General features: G+C 33.5%; 1 protein-coding gene across 2 annotated transcripts in view; it reads right to left on the reverse strand.

Moving 5' to 3' along the window:
- Positions 1–13,921, reverse strand: part of LOC118200152 (uncharacterized) — a 36,232-nt gene that overhangs the window by 12,710 nt on the left and 9,601 nt on the right. For both annotated transcript variants that reach the window (XM_085810411.1, XM_085810410.1), the window contains one exon: positions 5,846–5,966. In XM_085810411.1, coding sequence (XP_085666537.1) covers positions 5,846–5,966 — 121 coding nt within the window. The remainder of the gene's footprint in view (positions 1–5,845; positions 5,967–13,921) is intronic.

The raw sequence follows: 13,921 nt of genomic DNA on the forward strand, positions 1-13,921 counted from the left end.
AAGTCTCCAAATCCCGTGTGTACCGTACATGGAGGTTATTCTAAACTAGGTTTTTTTCAACCTGTGGCCCGCTGAAGGCGTTTTGGTGGCCCCACAATGGAATTTGAAAAAAAAAAAAAAAAAAAAAATTGAAGAATTTAAAGAAATTTTGATTTATAGAAAAATTGCCTTGTCAGCTTTTTCTCATAAAAAACTGTTTTTTTTTTTCCCCTCTTATTCTTGATATTTAAAACATTTCATTGATATGCCTGATATTATTAGAGAGAAAAGTTTCTGAAAATGGTGAATTTTTCAAAAATTTCATTTTATCTTATGTAATTTTAAAAATAGAAAAACTGAGCATAAAATCTCAACTCCATAAACAGAGCAGATTCTTATCTCTAACAGGTTTGCAACAGATGTCAATCTTTCGCCAGTGACCTTGAGCGTGCAGCTACTATAGAGGGGGAGGGCAATACATTAAGAGAATTCTATATCTCCTAATGTTGCAATTTCTTGTCAAACGGAACAGTGATCATAAACATCCTGTTTGATTTGGTGAAGACCTGATAATGTGAACTCCTGATAATGCATTTATGGTCTTTGAATGAGTATACATTGGCAAGCCACGTTAACAAAAAAAAAAAAAAAAAAAGAAAATTTGAAGGAAAAGTGTGATTCTTTCAAGAAAAATAGTCAGATCTTTATTTTTTATGTTGTACATAAAGGTTTGTCTTATTTGCAACAACAATGTAGCTGTGATGAATGAATACAACATTAAGAGATATTATGATACAAAGCACAATGAGAAATTTTCTGCATTGGGAGGTCATTTTGGAAGTAATAAGGTGAATGAATTAAAATCAAAAGTAAATTTTCAGCAGTCTTTCTTCACCACAGCGAATAAAGAATCTGAAAACAGTGTTCATGTTAGTTACATGATAGCAGAAAAAATTGTTAAGTGTGGAAAACCCTTTGCTGATGAAGAATTTGTAAAAGAATGTCTTTAGAGTGCAGTTGATGTGCTTTGTCCATATCGAATATTAACTTCTCTGGTGTGACAGTAGCGAGACAGATAGAGGATCTGGCGACAGATATACTTAGTAAATCCAATTGCAAAAAATTTGAATTTTATTCTGTAGCTATTGATGAATACACAGATGCAACAGATACTTTGCACAAGTAGCCATTTTTATTTGTGGCATTGATAGAGACTTCACAGTGATAGAGGAACTTGCCAGTGTCGTTGCCCTTAAAGGTACAACACGAGGAACAGATTCGTATTCGTGTCTGACACAAATTTTGGATAAATGTGACTTAGATTTCAGTAACGTATCTGCTATAACCACAGATGGTGCTAAATCTATGATTGGAGAGAAAATAGGAGTAACAACATTACTCAAATCTGATGTGAAGGCAAGTGGAAATAATACTATGATGACTTTTCACTGCATCATAGACCAAGAAAATTTGTGCAAGAAATCATTCACAAACTTTTAACATCTGATGAATGTTGTAAAATTGGTTCTTGAGTGATTTGGAAGCTGAATATGGTGATGTTGCGTATTATGCGGAAGTATGCTGGTTGAGCCTAGGAAAGACGCTCCAGCGCCTGTTTTCTTTGAACAGCAAAGTTCAGCAATTCATGGAATCTAAAGGGAAATCTATTCATGAATTCAGTGATGAGAAAAAGTTGAGAGAATTTGCATTTCTTGTCGATACTACAGGTTATCTCAATGATTTGAACTACTGCTTATTGGGAAAAGATCTACTTGTTCATAATCTTTATTATCTTGTGAAAGCTTTTGAGACTAAATTAATCCTGTGGAAAAGTCAGTTGTTAAATAAGAATTTCACTCACTTTCCAAAATTGATGGAGTGTGTGAAGAACTCCAAAACATCGAATTCAAATAATTATGTACAACGCATTTCCAAGTCGAAAGAGGAATTCAAAAGCAGACTTTCCGATTTTCATGAAAATGAAATTTTTATGAGAATGTCCTTCTCGCATTTTCAATAGACGTTGGAGGTGTTCCACAGGAACTTCAATTAGAATTTAGAGATTTACAGTGTGACTCTGCAGTAAAATTCAAGTTTCTTGAAAATCCTGCATTAATTGATTTTTATTCGAAGTACGCGACCAAAGACAAGTATCCAGGAATTCGTAAACATGAACACTTCATGTCTTCTATCTTTGGCAGCACCTACATATGTGAACAGCATTTTAGTAAAATGAAAAATCCTAAAATAAAAAACAAGAACACGGCTGACAGACGGACATTTCGAGGAAACTTTCCGAATTGCAACAACACAGATTAAACTGGATATTGAAGATTTAATCAATCAAAAGCAATGTCAAATTTCACATTAAAACTAAAGTAATTACCGTCTACCGCTAGTAACGCAAGCTTTTTTTTTTTTTTTTTTTTTTTTTGTAAATACATTTTGTAACATCATTCTGTACAATCATCTTTATACTTTTTTCATAGTTAAAAAAAGTTGCAAAACATTTTAACTCTATTTCCATTTGACTTTTGGAATCAATGTATATTCCAAAATTATAAAAATACATTCTAAAAGTATAAACAAATCTGTAACACTATCTCTTCAATTAGAATCAATTGTAGTCTTGCAAAACGAACCTCCCTTTTATTGCAATTTTCTGACTACACTATTTTTTGACAGACATGTGGCCCACGGATCTTTGTGAATTTATTGATGTGGCCCTCGAGCATGAAAGGTTGAAGAACCCTATTCTAAACAAAGAACGGCTATGTAAAGAAGAAAAGGTTCCATAGATGTAATGCTATTACGCCACTAGAAAGCGAAGGAGAAATTTGTCAAGGTATCTGGCGATGGAACCTGGCAGCCAGAATTTCCCTCTCCGTGATGTGTACAGGAAATTGAGGAACACGTGTTAAGAAGAAACGTTCTTTGACAAAAAAAGAAAAACTACGAAAATCCATTCTTAAATTATTGCGAACAATTTATTGACAAAACGTTTCTTCTTGGATTTTTCACAATAATCTAAAAATGGATTTTCGTAGGTTTCCCCCCCCCCTTAAAAATAACTAATCCATGAATTAATTTACTTGCTCCAAAAAATATTTTCTTTTCCTTTAAAGTTTAAAGAAATTTTAAATGATATTCATTTTATGAACTCCTGATAATGTGATCTTCAAACTTTGACATCGGCTTTGAGCTTTGGCAACAGATATTTCGCACATGCACAGCTGTTTCCCTCTATGTTGGAACAGAGGCACGTCTGCTGTAGAGAGGACTTTTCCAGATTCTTTTCCGGACTTTTCCGGGTTTTCCTTCTTTACAATACATATTCTTTGATTCTAACCTTCATGTTACCAGATACTAAGATTAAACCTATTTGTTTTATACGAGAATAAGTACTTTCTTTAGTTCAACATGCACTGCACATGTGATTCTCGAGGTTACTGGAAACCCAAAGTTGCAGGAAACTTGCTTTGCTTTTCTAAAAGGAGCTGGGAAAACTGGCTCTATGCCAGCTCCCCAAATGACGCTCATGCGATACACAATTCGCCAATAAAGTGATCTCTTCCAACATTGATGCAAGACTCGATTTTTTTTGGCGGAATCATTGTATGAAATTCCCTTACTTTTTTTTTTTTTTTGGTCAATTTTTGAATTTCCCGACTTTTTCCGGTTTCCCAGGTAGTGTGGCAATATTGTGAGACAGAACATGTTTCATATTCACACAATACTTATTATCTGGTTGCAATGAAAGTTTTCTGCCAAAAACATTACCGACATAAAAAAACTCCCAAATTCATCTTTTCCTACTTCATACATAGCTTTTAGAGCAAGGGTTAGGAATTTCTCCCTGGGGTGATTTCCTACTTTCAGGAGAGTATGCAGTCAGGCTTTTATTTAACTTTTAGGTATTTAATTTTATTTTATGAATATAAAAAGGTATTTTTATTCAAGTTTTGATATTTATAAATATTTTCTACACTTTTCTTATTTAATGCATAAAATATATTAAAAAATAATCTAAATTTAAATAAACATAAATGCATTTTTCGAGTTTTGGAAAGGAGTGGGAAAGATCATCTAGCAACGAGGAAAGGTGTGCACAGGGTAAAAAAGATACAGAATTATGTGTTTTAGAGAACACAGGCAAATCTACACACAGCAAAGCCTTTTCATTTTGCAATCATAAAAAATGTTTTTTCAAAATTCTCCCCCAAAATCCATTTTCTGGAAAGAATAAAGGTGTTCATGTCTTTTGTCCTTTAAAAATATTCAGATGACAAACTCAAACATTTTTTAAAATTTACATTGTAAAACTTTCCTAATTTACGATTAATACAGAAATTAATAAGGGCATTTGAATGTTTGACCTCTTGAATCTCAGGAATTCAAAATAAAGTTTACCATAAACCAACTGACAACCCAGGAACAATCCTGTATGATTCTTTTTCACTTCATCCTCATGAAACTACTGCTTTTTATTTTTACTAAAGATGAGTTAAAAAAATCAGTGATCAATTTACCATTCATCAAAACAAATAATAAAAAGTAACAAAAAGTACAAGGAAACCAAAAATGTTCTTACAGTTTTGGACAGTCAGAAAGAAAGTCATAAAACAAATAATAATCACCATCAGCATCCAGTGCCTTTTGCCAACAAGTGGCTAGCTGTGAGATGACATTTAAAACTCGGGAGTCTTGGATGCAAAGAAGTCAGTGAGGACCTTTTCGAGGTCTGGCCGGTTGTTGAAGGATTTCCCACAAAGATGGTTGTCCAGGGAACGGAAAAGGTGGTAGTCTGTTGGTGCGAGGTCTGGGGAGTATGGTAGATGAGGTAGTGTCTCCTAGCTCAGTCGCTGGAAGGTGTTCCAGGCCTCTTGAGCCACATGCAGCCTCGCATTGTCATGCAGGAGGAATACACCCTTACGATTAACCAATGCTGGCTCTTTATGCATCAGTGCCTGCAGGTACTTGTAACATACATTCCAAATGTTACAAGTACCTGCCTGCTGTGATGGTTTGGCCCACTGGCAGGAGCTCACAGTACACCACTTGGCGACTAGTCCACCAGACACAGAGCATGATCTCGAACGGGTGGAGGAAAGGTCTTGCAGTGCAATGCACAGGGGCACGTGGTGACAACCAATGTCTGGAATGCCTAGGTGTTTCATACTGGACCCACTTTTCATCGCTGGTGAGGACTCGATCAAATATGGATGCACCGCGGTTCCATGTAAGCAGTGACAAACAGGCAGCAACACGCTAATGCTTGTTTGCATCGGACAGTGAGTGCGGTACCCAACTGCTCAGCTTGTATGCCTTTCCTATATGGTGCAAATAGAGTCTGATCATTTCATCAGATACCTAGAAGTGTGCAGCAAGCTCACACATGTTTGGCTACTGTTACTCTCTATGGCTGCTCTCAGGCTCTCATCGTCCAGCGCATGTGGTCAACCACTGCATGGTGCATCACTAAGAGATATACCCTGACCTGAACTTCTGGAACCATTGCCTAGTGGTTCGTTTATTAACGGCATCATCCCAAAAGGCCTGCAAATTTGATGACTTCATTCTGCTGCTGACAGGCTTACTTTAAAATCGTTCAGCAAACAACTCCGAACGAGCGGCATTGACACGTCCATTTCATTAAGTCAGTGTGTGAGTTGTGTTTGAAGTACCGATGCAACATGCTTTTATACTCTTGGTCAATGTCCAGCCTACCATCCTAACCACTTCATCGCCAGGTTTGGCAACTATTTTTATGTTAGGATTCACTCTTCCAATGTCATATCAGAAACGGCAAGAACGTTTTTGGTTACCTTGTATTTGTAGAAGATGGAATTTGTCAAACAGGTGATACCTTTTATTTTGCTCCGTCTTCTCATTTTCACTGGTTATCACTTCATCATCAATGGAAGCAGATGGCAAAAACAAGCTGGGAACAGCAGTCCTTTTTAAACGTGGTCTTTCTGCTAAAATATCTGTAATAACAAACTTTTAATGAACAGTCTTGCATTAAAACTATATTTTCATCAAATCTTACTTATCCTCCTACTTGGTGCTTAACTTTAATTTATACTATCATCAAGTACTATAGTTTAAAAATATACTTCCCGATTATCATCCTCCCTTTTCCAAAAAAAAAGTATTCACGAGACAGAGCACTATGTTACACAATTAGTTATGAGGCAACTCACATTATCCCCCCAAAAGATGGATTTCTAAAAAAAGGTATAAATTTTATTACCAATATTTTTTTGTCTTTTTAATTTTATTGACTGACTGCTCTTGTATAGAATTTTTAGCATGCTTTCATTTTCAAAACAGCTGTTGATTTTCATGCATTAACTATCCAAAAAATTAATTGCCAATGAGTTTGGAAATGCTCTCAAAAGCCCGGGGTGGGACAGGTAATCAGAAAATATCGAAACAATTTTATATCAAGAACAGATAGATGCATAGTATTTATTTACAAAAGTTGATGCCAATTTTATGTTAAAAGAGCCACTTCATTTAGTTGCCAAAATTGGCAAACTTATTACCCAATTATCAAATGGGTTAATTTGAATATTGCCAAAGGCTTCTGCAGCAGCTGTGTCAACAAGAAAGCATTCTAATGGTGTACTGAATGGTAAGAAAGCATTACAATAGTGAAATAATAAATGTGTAAAATTATTAGCAATTAATATTTATAAAGTAATTAAAAAATTATATATGTATCCACAACAAAAAAGGAGTAAAGTGCAGAATCGCCCACTTATATGGTGCTTAGCGATGTGTACATGGACAAAATGGAGTGCGCAATGCCAAGTTCGTGCAATTCTCTGATTTTTTTTAAGTGAAAATAGGTTGATGTGTACATGGATAGCGAATTTGTGCAATTTTTTTCAAGCCTGCAATTTTGTGAAACGCACGAAGCACTGGGCTATTCTGCACTTCCCCCCCAAAAAACGTTTTGACTTTGGATGCCTCATGCAAAGCTATCTAATCTTCACAATTTTGGCAACCAGTTATTTAATTTTGAATTTCGACAAATTTCATTTCATCTGAATAAAATTGTAACATATGATCTGTTTCCAGTTATAATATTTTGTTATTATATTAAGAGTTTAATTTATACACTATGTGATAAATATTTTAAAGGCATAATTTTTATCATTACACTAAATTGCATAACACAAAAATCTGAGATGCGAAAGTTGATATTTGTTAAAACTAGGCAAATAGCAACCTTGGCTTGGTGAAGATTTTGTATACAATCACACAGGTTCCTCTTCTTCGAAATCATAAACTTTTTTTAATATTATATAATTTCCTTACAAAAGATTAAAGAACATATCATTATTTTAAATTTTTGCCAATTATTTTTTATGTTAATTATTCACCATTCACTGCTTTGCAACTTTTTTTAGCCCAAAGGGCGTTAGCCCAGAAGGGCTATTAATTTTGTTTTGGCATTTTGCGTTGATTCACTTTTCAAACTGCTGCCACCAAATATTACAGCCCTGTATTATATTTAAATAAATTAAATAATGAAGAATCTGCATAAATGTATGTGTGTTTCTTGCACTGTGATAAAACAATGATACCAAGTGCCATCAAATTTTTAATAACATAATCCTCCACCGAATATGGGCATCTGGAAGCCCTTATTTGAAATATAGGTAAAAGTATATTTACAGGTAACCCTTGGCGAAACTTGGTAGTACAATGGTTACCGAGTTTGTACAATTTTTTGCTTGTTATTTTGGGTTGTGTAGCGACACAAAAATTGTCGCTACACAAAGCGAAAATAACAAGACAAAGAATTGCAAAAACTCGGTATCCATGTACACATCAACCTACTTTCATGTAAAAAAAAATTCACAGAATTGTGCACTTTTTTGACTTTATCCATGTATACATCGACCTATTGTCACTTCAAAAAACATCATAGAATTTCACATACTATGCTTTATTCACTCTCTTGACTTTGTCCATATACACATCAAACTAGATTCACTTAAAAAGTCAAAGGAGCAGCCAACAAAAAAATATATAATCTCAATAAACTACATTTTAAATCAAACAATGAAATAACATAAAAAAGGAAATTCATCTTTGCACTACACAAAGGAACTATCCACTTTCCTTATTTTCGTATTAGCGCATCTTCAGTCAAACAAAATTCTTTAACAGCATCCAAAAACTTCCTAAAATTATCTGAACTAGAATTTGTATACCAGCATTGACACATAAATTCCCAAAATAAGAGCAAGAGATATCCTCCGTAGCGATGTTCGACCATACACATTTTCTTTCAACAAACAGGACACTTAATAATGACTACTAAGTAAATCTTCATTTACACACCAGTCAAGTAATGCTCTTTTCTCCTTTCTTTAAATCATACAGAAACTTCAAATTGATCTTACCACATTCAGGCGTTTTACCATCTAAACCACAAAACAAGCAATATACTTCCTAACCAACACATATGCATCACAAGCCCTTACGAATCATGCAACCGATTACGTCATAATAAGGTTTCCATAACATTCAACTACTCAGGCTACCATAAATGAAACAACAACTTTGCGATAATACAAGGGGTACCCTTCTCTCTACTCTAAACAAAATTTGCTTTATTATCTATTTAATACTTTGTCAGACATGAAAGAATTTTTCATTAACAAACTCAACAATTTCAGATCGAGGAATGGAAAAAAGAAACATTTTTATCTCCAACGCACAAGACTGTGTATCAGAAATTCGGAAGCACTTCCGCAGAGAACCCGGTAAATGTAAACATCGCCAACTATGGCGATAATAGTTCAAACCTGGTAACCCAGCCGATTTATCATATTCGCTTGTTCGAAGTTTGCAACCATTTCTCTTGCGTTCATTTTGTTGAAATATCATTGTTGTTGCTCGCATTTGCAAATTTACAGTGTCTCACAAAAGTGATGGGACACTTGTGCTTTACAAAAGGAAACTGTAATAAAATTAATTAAAAAACATGTAAACATTTTTGTGGGTGTGTTTCATACTTAAATTTAGTAACAATTATTACATAACATACATTTTCTCAAAATATTAAAATATTAATTTAATAAAAAATACAATTGTTTAGAACGGAGCAAAAAATGGCTCACATAAGTGATGGAACACCATTAGATACTACTACATACTACAATAAAAATATTTTTGGGTGTTTTTATTTTACTCAAAAGCAATTGGCAATAATTTATAAAATCGTCTGCAGTATTTCTCTCCAGTTTGTTTTAGAATTTTTGTGTTTCTTAGCTCTGTGTAGCCATGAATGCTAAATGAAAAGAAACTTTGCCTGAAATTCGAAAATTAGTTATTAATGTGCATATTGAACGTGGAAAATCTGTTAGAGAAACTGCTGAAACAGTTAACTTGAGTCATTCAACAGTTTTCAATATCATTAAACGATATAAAAATAATCGGTTGATCTTTAGATTATGGTAACTTGGTGATTTCTTGGCGAAAATTTGGCGACCAACTCTCCTATAGCAACCCTCTATTTTTTTTTCCTGCCGCCATTTTGTCTTCATGAAGTAAAGACATGTTTCTTTTCTTTTTATCTACTGAACACTTCTTCCAACAATCTACTAGCCGAATTACACTTATGCTAGAAATTTTATGTAACAAAACTGCTTAATCATGACAAATATTCACTGCAAAATTGGGAAAAAGTGCACAATACCATACTCCTTACGCGTTTTTCAAAATAACACATACAGATAAACCATGTACACGTCGACTTATTTTTACTTAAAAAAACATCCCAGAATTACACAAAAATGGCATTGCGCACACTCTTCACTATATCCATGTACACTGCTTTTTTCTCATAAATTAGAAAAATTTCACGAAAATACATGACAATTTTCTGAATCTTTAAACCCGGTAAAAAGAACATATACGAAATTACCTAATAACGAAAAAGTATATACCCTTTCCAAATATGAACATTTCCGCGTATAAAATAAATAAAATATCCAAAAACTTTTACCTCTAAATTATCTATTATATTATAAACGTCACCAACGAATTCATACCACAAACATTACAAATACTTAGTCTCAAATATTTAAATTATTTCCATGCACGTTTACTTCAACTAAAACGTATACCAAATTCCTACAAACATAAAATTCACAAAATAACTATCATTTAATTAAAATATAATTAAATTAAAAAACACTATTTAAAATATAAATAAGCACATTAAATTAATAAAAATTAGCTTACAATCCTAATTACTTTAAACTAAATCATTGCTAATAACAATTTTCCCAATAATACCAAATTACTTTACTGCCACCTTACATTTAGAACAATGTATAAAAATAATATCCTCAAATAATTAAAAATACTAACTTACCTAATCTTCTTCAGAATCTTGCTTACATGGTGGATACACTTTTATTATGTATTCAATACAATTATTGAACGATTTTTTCTGCGAATTTTTCCTCCACAGTTCCTCCGCTAAATAAAAAGCAAAATTCTCTTTATCACAATGCCTTGGAATGGCGTTTTTTATAGCACTCCACGTGCCCTCTATTGTATTGGTATGTGCACCTGTTTCCGGATCTTTAAAATAATATTTTTGGTTCACAGCAAGATGTTTAAAACCTTCATCTTCAAAACATTCATACGATTTTTCACTTTAGACAGCGCCATACAATCCCAAAATTATTCAACCCTACTTCACACAACACACAATGAAGCTTAATACAAAATAATATACAGCCACAGATATTTTTCCAAATTCCCCCCTTTTCCGATTAAAGAACCGTAATTCGTCCATTAATATCACATGACATATCCCATGATCTCTCATTTCCCTCACACAAAATAATGCGTAATCGGAACTGAGTACTGCTCACATTATTACCAAAGTCCCAGGTAGTAACCTTTATCACCTCCAAAATGTCGCCAAACTACCAGTTACCATATTCTAAAGATCACCCAAAATAATCATACGATTCAGGATAAAAGAAGACCTGGCCGACCATCAAAGCTATCCAATGGAAGAAAGCGAATTATCGTTCGAAATATTAAAACAAAATCCAAGAATGAGTGCTCCTAAAGTTGCTGCTGATTTACAAGCATTATATGGAGTAATTGTTAATCCTGAGACTATTAGAAGAGTAATTCGATCTGCTGGATATGACGGTAGAGCAGCCAGGAAAAAATTCTTCGTAAGTGAAAAGACTAGAAAACTCAGACTGGCTTTCGCAAAATCCAACATAAATAAGAATTCTGATTACTGGAATAAAGTTATATTTGCTGATGAGAGTAAATTTAATATATTTGGTTCTGACGGTAGAATCTTGGTGTGGAGAAAACCCAGGAAGAATTTCGCAAACAGAACTTGGTGCCAACAGTAAAACATGGTGGAGGAGGAGTTAAGGTATGGGGGTGCATGTCGTCCACTGGAGTTGGTAATTTTGTTTTTATTGACAGTATAATGGATCAGTACAAGTATATTGGGTACAACTCTGATATACGCCCTAATTTCAGCAAATGTGGCGATATGTGTTCTGCGCTGGTTTTTGGCGCGATTGCGTGTTCTATGGCAACTCTGTTGACGTTGAACAATCTTTAGCTAGAGCTTGTTGATTCACGTCTGTGTCTGAGAAGATGGGAGGGAAAGATAAAGAAGTTGTTGAATTGAAGTTCGGCAAAATGAAATATCATTGCGGCCATCCTGTTGAGGGATAGTGGGTATTTGGAGGTGTGGAAAGAGGGTCTGGGAGATTATTTTTAATGGCTGTGCATGATAGAAGTAGGGATTTGTGATTTTATTTATTTGTGAACCATAGTATGAATTTTCTGGAGTGTGTCTGGCTGTCATGTAAATACGATAGTGATTACGTGGCGGCATTTAAAGGCGGTACGAAATTGGTATTTCTGCTGCTTGAAAAAGCATTAATTCATGGTAAGTGCATTTAATTTTATTCTTGTTCTTATTTTGTAGAATGTTATGTTCATTGGTTATTTAGTATGAGTTTCTGTTGTTATTGTTGTTTTTGAAACAAAACGCTGTGTACATGGTATTATTTGAAATTTATTGTTATTATGTTATTTTACTAAAGCGAGGTGTGCATAGATCGTAGATTCGTTCCTTGCCTAAATTGTGCAATTCGTAGGTGTTTTTTTAAGTTTAAACAGGATGCTGTGTACACGGTATTCTTTGAAATTTATTGTTGTTATGTTAATTTATTAAAGCGAGGTGTGCGTAGTTTGTAAATTCGTTCGTTGCCTACATTGTGCCATTCGTAGACTCTTTTTTAAGTTAAAACATGTCACTGTGTACATGGATTCTTGTCAAATATTTTTGGTTAGAAACTTTACGTTTTTGCTATCTAAATGTTTTGTTTTTCTTTCGGATTTTTAGCTTAAATCGTGTGTTCAAAACGTAGTTTTTGCATGTGCGAAAACCACGTTTTTGGAGACATTTTAGGCTTAAATTTCGAAATATAGACAAAAAATTTAGATAGTAATATGGCAGCGTGAAGTTTCTCGCCAAAAATGTTTGGCGAGAAATTTGGCGACTTGAGGGCGCATATTAGAGTAGTTCCGTATATTGACATTTTAAATCAAAATTTGAAATCTTCAGCACGAAAATTGAAACTTCATAACGATTTTAAATTCTACCAGGACAATGACCCCAAGCACCCTGCTTTGAACGTTAGACTCTGGCTGCTGTATAACTATCCTGAAATAATAAAAACACCACCACAATCTCCAGACTTAAATCCCATAGAGAATATTTGGCAAGAATTCGAATCAAGAATTCGCAAACACACCATTTCTTCAAAATAACAACTAAATTGAGCACTTTAAGAAGAATGGGGTAAAATCACTCCAGAAATCCCAAAAAATTAGTCGAATCCATTTCAAGAAGATTAAATCATGTTTTAAAAGTAAAAGGAAATCCAACAAAGTATTAAAACCTTTTAAAAAGTATTTTTTGGATAAATATTTGATGGAAAAGTAAGTGTCCCATCACTTAAGTGAGCCATTTTTCGCTCCGTTCTAAACAATTGTATTTTTATTAAATTAATATTTTAATGTTTTGAGAAAATTTTCGTTACGTAATAATTGTTAATAAATTTAAGTATGAAACACACTCACAAAAAATTTGTACATGTTTTTTTAATTTATTTTACTACAGTTTCCTTTTGTAAAGCACAAGTGTCCCATCACTTTTGTGAGACACTGTACATTATTCTTCTCTTATTTATTACTATTTTTTCTGAAATTTTTAACGACGAATAGATAAAAATATTTTCGTAGATAGAGACCAGTTCTCGGTTTGGGATGAAAGGAAGAAAATACGGCGGGAGGGGTGAATGTTAATTTGTAACACGGCTGTTCACGTTGTGTGTTCTTAATTATTAACAGCTCTAAGAAGCATGAGGTTTCCAACCTCTAAAATAATTTGTTTCCGTAGGCCGCAAAAATATGCATGTGCATTTTAAATAATTAAATAATGCTTTTATTTTTATTATTGGTTATTGTCATCTAAAATTATGAGAATAAATCAATTTTTATGGCGTAAAATTTTAACAAGATAATATATTAATTCAGAAGTCAAACAACAAAAATCAGCGTTAAATTACAAAATATATTGTTAATGCTTTTCTAACAATAACCTTTCAGAGGATGGTAGGTGTGACATAAATAGATGATTTAATTGAAATAAAAAAATAATATTGATTATCTAAGATGACAGAATAGTTTGATGCATCACCATGGTCATCAAAATTAGCAAACCACTGCTGGTGTAAGGAATATATTATTTTCTGTGTTAACTGGAATTTAAGACAAAAAATTTTTTTCGTTTATCCCGTTTAACCGGTTTATTTCAGTACATTAAAACTAATTTATATTTTTAAATGACTTTTTATTTCCG

The sequence above is a fragment of the Stegodyphus dumicola genome, chromosome 2 (genome assembly GCF_044657685.1).
Source record: "Stegodyphus dumicola isolate Sdum_Otavi_A_Nest chromosome 2, ASM4465768v1".
Lineage (NCBI taxonomy): Eukaryota > Metazoa > Arthropoda > Arachnida > Araneae > Eresidae > Stegodyphus > Stegodyphus dumicola.